At 38.7% G+C, this 12,540-nt stretch overlaps 1 protein-coding gene across 1 annotated transcript; it reads right to left on the bottom strand.

The window, feature by feature from the left end:
• Positions 1 to 243: 243 nt before the first annotated feature.
• Positions 244 to 2,635, bottom strand: LOC140864460 (peptide methionine sulfoxide reductase B5-like). The gene is made up of 3 exons (XM_073268653.1): positions 2,207 to 2,635; positions 763 to 919; positions 244 to 665 (listed from the first exon to the last, which is right to left on the bottom strand). The coding sequence occupies exons 1-3, from the start codon at positions 2,542 to 2,544 to the stop codon at positions 504 to 506; spliced, it is 657 nt and encodes a 218-aa protein (XP_073124754.1). The 5' UTR covers positions 2,545 to 2,635; the 3' UTR covers positions 244 to 503.
• Positions 2,636 to 12,540: the final 9,905 nt, after the last annotated feature.

Raw genomic sequence — 12,540 nt, 5'->3', positions numbered from 1 at the left:
TGGTTGGTTAATTATGGGTCCTTAACAGTAGATTTCAACTTAATATAATTATAGATATAATGGTTCAATGAATCACGTCAACTAACAATATCTATCTACTCTAATTGCAGATCTAAATGTTCAATGATTTATAACACCAACTAACAATATCTATCTACTCTAATTATAGATCTAATGGTTCAATAATTGTAGATCTAATGGTTCAATGATTTGTCCCATCAACTAACAACGCGCAATGCCATATCAAAACAAAGTCTGGAAGAACAATTTTGCATCCATGGAATATCACAACCACCATCCAATGCACCAAAGCATACCCAAAAACACACAACCTTTTTGCTCTATCATGACCAGTTACATAAAAAAAGCAGTAGTAGTTTAGTTTATTAGCCAATTTACACAAACATCATTGTGTTTGGACGAGCACGTAACGCGCCCTTTACAAAGATGAATCAGAATTTCCTGGAATGAACTTTAGGGACGAGCACGTAACGCGCCCATTACTAAGACGAATCAGAATTTCCTGGAGTGAACTTCAGGGACACACTATTGACGCAATGGCGTTCATCAGTGGGTGTACGGAATCCTTCACCATTGAAAACATGCCCGAGGTGTCCCCCACAAGCTGCACATGTGATTTCTACCCTCCTTCCGTCGAGATCAGGCTGCATAAGCACATGCACCATGCAAATGTAACTCGATTTTTTTGAGATGCGTGAGAAGTATGCAAAGAAGGAATGAATGGAAAAAGGGGGAACCTACATATCGGTTTATGGCTCCAGGGAGACCCTCAAAGAATGCTGGCCAACCACATCCCGAGTTAAATTTGGTTGTCGACTTGTAGAGGGGTGTTCCACATCCTGCACACTGGTATACACCCTCTTCAGAGAACTTATCATAAATCCCAGTACCTGGATACCTGTTAGCATTCATGTGCACAAATAAATCTTGTAGGATATTGGTAACATATGGTTTGACCTTCAAAAAACTGTAAATCAACCCTTTACTTCATAACATATCCTTGAAATGAGCAAAACAAGATCGAAGCTATGATACTTCATGATGAGTATTAATGGCAGCTTTCCTCCGTTTAGAGGGAATAAAACTGAGTAAAATCATGTTCAACTGGCACTGAATTCTCTCCCACACACACACTAAAAACATCAACAAAAGCGAATTTCAGTTAACTGAAGCCAAAAAACAGCTTCACCACCACAGCACCACTTGAACGTGCTAGAATATCTGACACTCTAGCACCCAAATTCTTCCTTCCCTTAAATTTTCAAGAAAGGAAAGGGATAAGCCTCATGGTTAAACCAATGGAGAATTTTGGAAGCTATCCTCAATTCTCAACAGATGAGCAGATTGACTTACTTCGCAATATATGACTGTACCAAGCAATATTAAGGAGATCTCAAGCTTTTTGCCTTGACTACAGTGGATGGCAATTGGCAGAGACGAGATGAAACGACGGTTAGGCTCAACCGAAGTTACTGCCAGGACCGTCCTCACATGTGCACTCACTGACAAATAGAAAGACTTCCAAGTTCCAACTCCAAATAAAGATAGTGACACTGGATGATACACTAGGATATGTGAAAAAAGATTTTATATTTGACATGATTGTCATAAACTCGATTCAGGATTATCAGGACTGCAATAAATATTATATGTGAATGAATCATAAAGATTAATGCTTACTTGTAGTATATCTTAGAAATATAAACGGTAGTTGTTTTGAGACAATTAAGAGAGAACCAAATACGAATTTTAGCTTCAAACGTTTGGCCAGGGACGTAGAGCTCGAGGCTGAATTTTTTGATGGATTGTATTGCTTTTATTCCCTTTCATGCTCTTTTTTATTGTTATTATTATTATTACAATTGTGAAAAACTTGCATCCATTTCACTCCAAAAAGAGAAATTATTAAGCCAACAGATTGCCAACAATTAAAGTAACAAAATCATCACCAAATTATCAGCTCATGAAGTGACGTTCAGCATTCTGATTTATGAGGAGGAAAACAACAGTCATCTCAATCAGCCAAGTTCTTTAAATCAATAAATAAACAAGAATAGCAAAATCAAGAACATAAAACAGCTAGATTTCAAGAAACGCCAAGACCAATGAATCCCATAACGATTACAAGAACTGACAAGCAATCAATCTAATATGACAGCACACATAAACATGGAATCGAACTCACTCGGTGCCTTTCTCTCTGAGAATCCGAAACTGCTCGGGCGAAAGAATTGCACGCCACTCATCCTCGGATTTCTGCACAGACCCGGAAGCCGCCATAGCCACAACTCCGCCTCTGAACTCTCTTCTGCTCCGATTAACGCTCGAGCCACAAAACCCACCAGATGAAACGACGCGATATCCAAGGGGCTTCGTGAATAGAAAATGGGTGGAGTGGTCTCTGTTGAAACTGGTAACTGGGTATGCTGATCTTGGTATAAATCTTGAGATGGGAGAGGTGGGTTTGCGAACGAGCGTTCTAGAAGAGGCAAATGGCGATATTCTAAGGATCTGGGAGCCCATTTGGTGGGAAAGATTGAATTTTTTTGTGCGGTGCAGATGGGAAGTTCAACGAGATAGTGCGTGACCGCCTCGCGCCACCAAATGTTGGCTGCATCCCTATGGATAATAAAGTTTGGTTTGGATGCATGATCCAAATTTATGGACTTGGTTTGGTCTTTCTTTTTTTTTTTTTTTTTTTCTTTTTTTAAAATTAATATTTTTAGCATAGAAATTTTATGGATGACCAAGATAAGATATTCGTCACACAAAATTGACTCGTGAGAACGTCTCAAAGATACCTACCAATTTCCAAAAGCAATTTCTTGAGCATGTAATATAACTTTGTGTTTGCTTCCATTTATATCGACAACCTATGTGCCTGAAAACTTAATATTACCTTTTTTTTAAGATATCTCATGGATGTTGCATCTAAATTTGATTATTTATTCTCATATGTGAACTTTGTATATAAAATTATAGTAAAATTTTCTAAATTCATAATGTTGGGACAATGAATTATATTAATTTAGATAAATGTGAATGAATTAATAGGATAAATAATAATTAATTGTTTGAAAAATTATTATTTCAATCTAACATACATAAATGTAATTATATAAAAGTTTATTATATTTACTATTGCGTGTATAATATTCCTTGAATTAATATAAAATAAAACTCATTACACATGGACACACACATATACACATCTTTTATTGTATATAATATATAATATAAGATGACTGTAGACTAACTATATGAATCATGATGTATTAATTTCATAAGATGGAGATTGTTTTAAGAAAATGATCCAAAATTATATGAAATCATGATGTAATTTTGTTGAAAATGTGGGTTGTGTATCCATTTAAAATCGATAAAATATTTGTGATAAAATTATTTCTCAATTACCAATTAAGGTGAATAAAAAATTAATAAGGTCTTCACAAATAATTGTTTGGATTTTATCGAGTAAAAAGATTGAATATTAAAAAATTATATATTATATTAATATATATAATACATATATATATATATATAATATATATATAATATAGATATTATATATATATATAGATATTATATAGATATATAAATTTATTGAAGTGAAAAGGAAATGCAAATGAGACAAGTTTCCCAAAGAGTACCAACCGATGCCTCTTGATGTGAATTGAAAATTCAATTTGAATTTGAATTCACATTCAAAAATCGAGTTCGGCAATTTACAAATAATATTGACATGCGGCCGAATTGTTGTGTAAAAAGGATGGTTATTTGTAAATCTTTTGGTAAAAAGACGTGTCTCATTTGAATTGATGCATCTTTTCATTTAAGACTTTCAATCTCTATAAATATATCTCATATGTTTGAATGAAAAAGGTTACACACATTGAAACTCGAAAAATACACTGATATTTCGTCCATATATACTGCTGCATACCAGATTTGTTGATCATTTTCCAGAAATTTCAAAAAGCATCTTCAAAGTTCGTCCGATTTTGTAATTTGGAGTGCTCCTATTACAAAACAAAGTCGTTGTATCTTGAAAGACGATTGTCGTATTCCATTAGCACCGTGTGTGGAGAAAATTCGTCTTAAGGACATAGAGTCTAACTCTAGCTTTGACTTAAAGTGAAACGATCGAAAACTCGAAGGATTTTTTTTAATTTAAATTTAAACATCACATATATGCCCATACATATATGTGTCACTACTAAAAATAGTTTTTATTCCGCGTAATGAAATATATGATGAATTGGTTGAACTCTAAAAAATTTTAAAACGCCTAAATAATTTAAAGAAAATGCAAGCGCGCGAAATACGATATCGCAAAATGCGTAAATACTTAGTTAAAATACTCAAACATAGTCAAATCATAACGTGAGTGATATAGTGGCAAACATGCACTGTAAATAACTCAATACAATCCTCAGAAAAATAATCTCATAAAGGTGCGGAAATAAATACTGCAATGGTCAAGGGCAAGCCAGCTAGCAGTGGATGCTCAAAAGTCATCGCCGCCAGTCGGGACCAAGTCATCAGCTACTGAATCAAACTCACCTGCACCATTTAGATCTAGTGATGTTGAATCCGATATTTTGGTGATAACAAACAACAACTCATTGTATAGGAATGTGCTGCCAACCATTGTATTTCAGGAATCTACTACAACTTCTACCGGAAGCTTGTCAACCGCCTTTGCTCTCGACCGGCTGAAGTCACAAGCCTATCGACTGGCTATCAAAACCAGCAGAGGATAAATCTATCTACCGGAAGCTTGTCAACCGCCTTTGCTCTCGACCGGCTGAAGTCACAAGCCTATCGACTGGCTATCAAAACCAGCAGAGGATAAATCTATCTACCGGAAGCTTGTCAACCGCCTTTATCTCTCGACCGGTTGAAGTCACAAGCTTATCGACTGGTTATTCAAACCAGCAGAGGACAAATATCTCTACCGGTAGAATGCCAACTGCCTATCTAGATATCTCGAGACAAGTACCTGTGACAAGATGTTTTTTGCAGGATCCTTTATTAAAAGCAGAACCGGCGTTTCAGAAGATTTGTTGACTCCTGCAAATCAAGACAACAGGTTGTACCAAAATGGCAAAAACACAGAATGACTGCAGATAAAGCATTCGACCGTTTATTCCAGTTTTGGACCCTGGAAGTTGTCTGCAGTGTACGATCCTCATGCAGAATCATCAATACATTTATGAGCATTAAATGTGCATTCAATGCAGCATCAGAACGTTCAAAATAAAGACGTTGATGATTGACCTATATAAAGGGAAGATTGCTCAAAAAGAGAACAACAACAAGAACAACAACAAGTGATACGAGACAACGAAGAGAGACAAGCAACTCAAAAAAATTTCAATCACTTGACTAATATCAGAAGTCCTCATCTGATATACTTGAGCACACTTACAAGATCATTCATCTGCTGCTCAAATAAACCCTCGCCTACAGTTCACATATCTGATCATCAAGGATCATCCTAGGGTTTTCAAGCCTCTCGACCGCTCTGCAGTCTGAGAAGCTCAACTCAACTATACTCAGTGTTGAAGAGACTTGAAGCTGCTCTGAAAGCTTCCACCAGTCTGATAAGAACTGAGAATCTTATCTGTGTAAATCTAGGAGTTTCGGATTAGGCATTGGATAAGTCCTAAGTCTGAAGTGGGTGTATTACAAGACGTTGTAATAACCAAAGTCTTCTAGTGAATTCCTTCCTGAGTGGAAGAAGGGGAGACGTAGAAGGATTAAGCCTTCGAACTTCCATAAAATCGTGCTTTAGCATTTACTGCCATTTATCTTACATCCTGCTCATACATTGCATTATAAACTTTGCATCACTAAAACCTCTGAACTATTTCCGCACTATTTAAGTTGTTCAAAACGTTTTAGAAGTTGAGAAAACTGATTAAGTGAACTAAACCTCACTTGATCATTTTAAAGAAGAAGAAGAAAAGTTTCAGAGTGTATTCACCCCCCCTCTACCCTCTGAACCGATCCCAACAAGTGGTATCAGAGCGGGTTCCTTTCTCAACTGCTGATCTGAAGTTTTCAAATCATGACTTCTTTCAACAGAATTCCTATGTTTTCTAAAGAAGAGTATGATGATTGGAAAATTCGCATGCAGGCACATCTTGCAGCACAGGATGATGACATGCTATATGTCATAACAGACGGTCCTATCAAAATTATGAAGGTCAACCTAGCTCTAGCCGATGGTGCAGGACAAATGATTGAGAAACCAAGAGCTGAGTGGACCACTGAGGACAAAAAGAAGGCCAATCTTGACAATGTGGCCCGGGACATCCTATACAAAACACTGGACAAGAATATGTTCAGCAAAATCAAGTCATGTTCCACAGCAAAGGAGATTTGGGAGAAGCTCACTCAGCTGTGTGAAGGGAATGACCAGACAAAGGAAAACAAGCTCACTCTGGCCATTCAAAAATATGACAACGCCAAAATGAAGCCAGGGGAAACCATGGCTGAATTTGATGAACGGTTCAGTAGTATCATCTGTGATCTTATTGCTTTAGGTAAAACTTATACTAACCGTGAAATTGCTGTGAAGGTTATGAGAGCTCTGCCCAAAGAATGGGAGATCAAGACAGTGGCCATGAGAGAGTCAAAAGACTTGAGCAAGGTTGAACTGCATGATCTCTTTGCAGATCTCAAAGCCTATGAGTTCGAGCTCAACATGAGAACAGAAGATGAACCATCTACTTCTCAACCAACCAAGGCCTTAACCTCAACCGTGATATGTCCACCGGTCGAGGAAGCTCCAAAGAGATCAGCTGAGCAAATCAGCAATGAAGCCATGACACTCTTTGTCAAGAAATTTGGTAAATTTATGCGTAAAAACAATTCTAAATTTAAAAATTATCATAAATCGGACCATACAAACGATGGTCCTACTTGTTTTAACTGTGGAAAGCCAGGCCACTTCATTGCAGACTGCACCAAGCCTAAGAACAATGATCAGAAGAAATTCTCCGAAAGAAGAAGGGGTAAGGAGGATAAAAGGACGTTTAGAAAAGGAAGAGACCAAAGGGTTCTAGTAGCAGACGAAAGCAAAAGCAAGTGGGCTGAGTCTGACTCTGACAACTCCAATACCGGAAGCTCTTCAGATGACAGCGATGATGAAAAAGTGGAATGCCTTATGGCCGACATCGAAGAAGAAGCTGAGGAGGTATTTGACTTTGGCTCACCTGAATTTACTCACAGTGATTTAGTTACTGCTTTACACGAAATGGCTAATGAATACAAAGCATTATCCAAGGAGTTCGAGGAAGTAAAGGCAGAAAGAGCTGACCTAAAAGATAAGTCAAGCAAATCAAGCTGCATGCAGCAAAAAGAGCTTGATGGTCTTAAGGTCAAGCTAAGTCTGCTGGCTACTGAGAACGACACCTTGAAAAGAGTATTCCAAGCTACCTTGATTGAGAATAAAAAACTACTTGAAACCATTAAGGCTTGGAATAAATCTTCGGTAACCATTGACAAGATTCAAGAAATCCAAAGACCGGTACATGATAAAACCGGTCTAGGGTTTGGAACAAATGAACAGTCTATGGAATCCTGTATTCAGTCAAGCCTGGACAAAGGCAATCTTAACAAAATAAGATTTGTCAGGTCCAGCACGATATATGAACACGATAAGTGCAGCTTTGACAAAAATCAGAAAGTATCGAACGAACGAAGCTCTAAGCATAGAGGGCTGGGATATGTGGATCCCCAGACCTCTAATCAAAGAGGAACTTGGATCAAACCAAAACCTAATGAAAGAAGAAAGGGAAACCAATCTAATTTCAAAAGGCCATGGAATGAGTCTAACTACTCTAAGAAAAGATGGTCAAAGGAGAAGCCTTACCAGTACTTTAATTGCAGGCCAGTTCAAAAGAGGTACAGGCTAACTGATGAAAATAAAAAAGGCAAGCAGCACACAGCAACCTCACAAGCACACACATTTACTGCCTATCGACCGCACAGATTTCTGGACACACACACGGGCAAACCTGTAAGGGTGTTCCAGGTGTGGGTCCCGAAAGGGCTAATCCGACCTGGACCCTACTAGATATGGGTACCAAAAGTTCTTCACTCTTTGCAGGTACTAAAAGTCCAAACGGGCGAGAAAACCACTTCTATCAAGGACACTACCTGGTATTTAGATAGCGGTTGCTCACGACACATGACAGGGAATCCAGAACTTCTAACAGAAGTGGTGTTGTGCAAAGGACCAAAGATCAGCTTTGGAGACAACTCCAAAGGTAAAACCGTGGGTAAGGGTAAGATCATCCATGGTAACATCATTATTAAAGATGTGTTACTTGTTGACAAACTATGCTATAATTTGATAAGTATTAGTCAACTATGTGACAATGATCATTCGGTCGAGTTTCACAAACACACTTGCCTCATAAAAAATGACAAAGGTGAGACTCTTATGACCGGTGTACGAGACCTAAACACCTACAAGGTAAACTGGTCTTGCTCACATATTTCTTCACCTACTTGTCTTACTGCTCATCATGATAAACATTGGTTGTGGCATAAGCGGTTAAATCATCTAAATTTTAAGTCCATTTTTAACTTGAGGAAGCATGATTTGGTCTCTGGTCTGCCCGAAGGAGATTTTATAAAAGACAAAGTTTGTCCTGCTTGTCAACTAGGAAAGCAGGTGAGAGCAACTTTTAAAAATAAAGGGTGTATGTCTTCTTCCAAATGTTTAGACTTACTTCACATGGACCTATTTGGTCCTATACCAGTAAGAAGCATAGGGGGAATGAGATATGCTCTTGTTGTTATAGATGACTTTTCTCGATTTACTTGGGTCATCTTTCTCTCTTCAAAAGATCAAACTGCACCTCACCTGATTAAGCTTTTTAAACGCTTGCAAAATGAACAATCTACTGTGATAGATAGAATCAGGAGTGATAGAGGGACTGAATTTTTAAACACCACTCTTATGACTTATCTAGATGATCAGGGAATCAAGCATGAGTTGTCAGCTGCTAGATCCCCACAGCAAAATGGGGTGGCTGAAAGAAGGAACCGTACTTTAAAAGAAGCAGCCAGAACTATGATTGCTGATTCAAATGTTTCTCAAAGACTTTGGGCAGAAGCAGTTAACACAGCTTGTTATACTCAAAACAGATCTATGATTAATAAACGATTTAACAAAACTCCATATGAGATCTGGAATGGCACAAAACCTGATATTTCTTATTTCAAAATTTTTGGGTGCAAATGCTTTATCCACAACAATGGCAAAAACCATTTGACAGCCTTCGATGCCAAAGCAGACGAAGGAACTTTTATTGGTTACTCAGCCGTTAGCAGAGCTTATCGAGTGTTCAATCAAAGATCACTAACGGTCGAGGAAACCATTCATGTTGTTTTTGATGAATCTACTCTATGTACAGAACAAACTCAAGGGAGCATAAATGATCTGAGTCACAGACTGGAAAACACAAATCTACAGGAAGAGAGTGACAGTGATCTATATCCTCCAAAGAAGGATGATCCAGTTCCCTCTACCGGGTGTGATCAAACAAGGCCAGAAGTGGATCCACCGGTTGATAACAATCCTCCAGCCAATGATGATCCAGTAAACGAGGACGTTCATCAACCAATTGATGACAACCCTTTAGGGAATTATTTTAGGTGGAACAAAGATCATCCACCTGGTTGGTCATAGGTGACCCTTCTGCTCCTCGAAAAACACGTGGTCAAATGATTAATGAATTCTTGCATGCCGCTTTCATATCTCAGGTAGAGCCCAAGAAAATAGATGAAGCTCTATCAGATGCCAGCTGGATTGAAGCTATGCAAGAAGAGTTGAATCAATTCACCCGCAACAATGTTTGGCATCTAGTTCCTCGACCGAAAAATCAAAATGTGATTGGAACTAGATGGGTGTTTCGTAACAAGCTCGATGAACATGGCACTGTTGTGCGTAACAAAGCTCGACTTGTTGCTCAAGGATTCAGACAAGAAGAAGGCATAGACTTTGAGGAATCTTTCGCGCCAGTTGCAAGACTAGAAGCAATCCGCATCTTTCTTGCTTATGCAGCCTTCAAGAATTTTAAAGTTTATCAAATGGATGTGAAGTCTGCATTCCTCAATGGTCTACTTCAAGAAGAGGTGTACGTTGAACAACCACCAGGTTTTGTCAATCCTACTCATCCTCAATATATCTATAAACTTGACAAAGCTCTCTATGGATTAAAACAAGCACCGCGTGCTTGGTATGACACTTTGCTAAAATTTTTACTGGAACATGATTTCCAAATTGGAACGGTCGATAAGACCCTGTTTAAATTTGTAAAAGGTGATCATGTGTTACTAGTACAAATTTATGTTGATGACATTATATTTGGGTCAACTAACCCCAAGTTGTGCTCAAAGTTCTCTAAACTGATGAAGGAGAAGTTTGAAATGAGCATGATGGGCGAGCTAAACTTCTTTCTTGGACTTCAAGTAAAGCAACTTGAAACTGGAATATTCATCAATCAGTCCAAGTATGCCAAGGAATTGGTAAAGAAGTTTGGAATGGAACAATGCTCAACTGTATCTACCCCCATGAGTACATCAATTAAGCTTGATAAAGATGAAGGGGAATTCCGGTCGAGGTAACCATGTATCGAGGCCTTATTGGTTCACTGCTCTATTTGACTGCCAGTCGACCGGATATCATGTATTCAGTTTGTTTATGTGCTAGATTTCAAGCCGCACCTAAGCAATCTCATTTCATTGCTACCAAACGAATACTTAAATATATTAAAGGAACTACTAATGTGGGTCTTTGGTATCCCAAAGATTCAAATCTTAATCTTATTGGCTATTCAGATGCAGATTATGCAGGTTGTAGAATTGATCGCAAAAGTACAAGTGGCACATGTCAATTCCTTGGAGATAGACTAATTTCGTGGTCAAGTAAGAAGCAGACATCAATTGCTACATCGACCGCCGAAGCAGAATACCTTGCTGCTGGCAGCTGTTGTGCTCAAATACTCTGGATTCAACAGCAGCTTAATGATTATGGGATTCGGTCGAGTGAAGCTCCAATCTACTGTGACAATACAAGTGCCATAGCCATCACTCACAATCCAGTGATGCACTCTCGGACAAAGCACATTGATGTCAGGCATCACTTTATCCGAGATCATGTCTTAAAGAAGGAAATCAGGCTGGAATACATCTCTACCGATCAGCAAGCAGCAGACATATTCACCAAGCCTCTACCGGACGCTAAGTTTTCATATTTTCGAAATATTCTTGGCTTAGTAGATTTAAGTTAGTATGCATGTGTTTAGGGGGAATGATTGTCAATATGACATTAATAGATTAGCTGTTACGTTGCCATTAATATTGGCATATCATCCGCCTTTAACTAGTCTCTGACAGGCTTCGTACTAGCAGCTTGGTGCTTTGAACCAAATGACATTAATTGGGCGCCGTGATTATGCTCTTCAAAACTTTTTGAATTTCAAAAATACTTTTCATGACATCACCCTATGGCCCATAGGTTCCTATATATACTTCTTTACACTCGTATATCAATCTTTCACCTTTGCTAAAAACTTTCATATTGTATTAAACGCTCCATCGAATTACTCTCAAGCTTTTGCTTACTCTTTGCTCGAGTTCTTATCTACAGATATCATGTCGATCCAGAAGACTTGCCTCGCCATCAACTTTGATTCCGTTGTTAAGGCAAACAACGCAGGAATAACTGAGGTCTTCACCATGCTTGAAGCCTCTGGACTGAAGAAATTTCTGGAATGCAGCGCCATCTGCGATTTGCCTGTTTTGAAGAAGTTCTTCGCAACCGCTCAAATCGAGCATGGGACTATCAAATGCTTGATCAAGACAGAGGTCTACTCCTTCAATCAGAAGTTCTTTGCCAGCACATTTGATCTGCCCTCCAGGGGTTTGACAAAATGCACGGATCTTCCAGATGGTAACTGCTCTTATTGGTTGAAGGAGTTCTCAACTACTGATGCTCCGATCAAACTGCCGGCCCAGAAGACATCTCTCAAAGCTCCATTCAGGCTACTGACTAATATCGTGGCCAAGAATCTTCTGGCCAAGGCTGGATCTTACGACAAGGTGACGCTGGAGAAATTTCAATACATGGCTTGTATTGCCTCCAAGATCAACATAAACTGGTCAGACATTCTGTTCAATATTCTATGTGAAATGATCAGGGGCAAAGGGCAATCCGAGGGATTTGCTTTGCAAATCTGCCACATCTTGGGCGTCCTTGGAGTGGACTTTTCCAAGACTGAGCCTCTGCATCCCACCAAATGGCTCAACAAGTCTACGATTCTCAAATTCCTGAACAAGAAAGAGACTGCGGTCGACACCTTGCCCTCAACCGCAAAGGTTATTGCTATCCCTCAACCGCTTTCAACGGTTTCGGTCGTGGCCAAACCAGTCCATACCAAAAAGTCTGCCAAGCGTCAACTGATCATCGAATCTGACTCTGAAGATGAATCACGTGAG

The sequence above is a fragment of the Henckelia pumila genome, chromosome 4, assembly GCF_033568475.1.
Source record: "Henckelia pumila isolate YLH828 chromosome 4, ASM3356847v2, whole genome shotgun sequence".
Taxonomy (NCBI): Eukaryota; Viridiplantae; Streptophyta; class Magnoliopsida; order Lamiales; family Gesneriaceae; genus Henckelia; species Henckelia pumila.
Note: the sequence above shows the minus strand (reverse complement) of the source record. Positions and strands in the feature narration are given on the sequence as shown.

Excerpts from the sequence above, each read along its gene's own strand:
- LOC140864460 (XM_073268653.1), bottom strand. The coding sequence starts at position 2,544 with ATGGGCTCCCAGATCCTTAGAATATCGCCATTTGCCTCTTCTAGAACG. Across the intron at positions 920-2,206 it reads CTCAGAGAGAAAGGCACCGA|GTATCCAGGTACTGGGATTT; the intron begins GTGAGTTCGATT and ends GAATGCTAACAG. Across the intron at positions 666-762 it reads CTGGAGCCATAAACCGATAT|CCTGATCTCGACGGAAGGAG; the intron begins GTAGGTTCCCCC and ends GTGCTTATGCAG.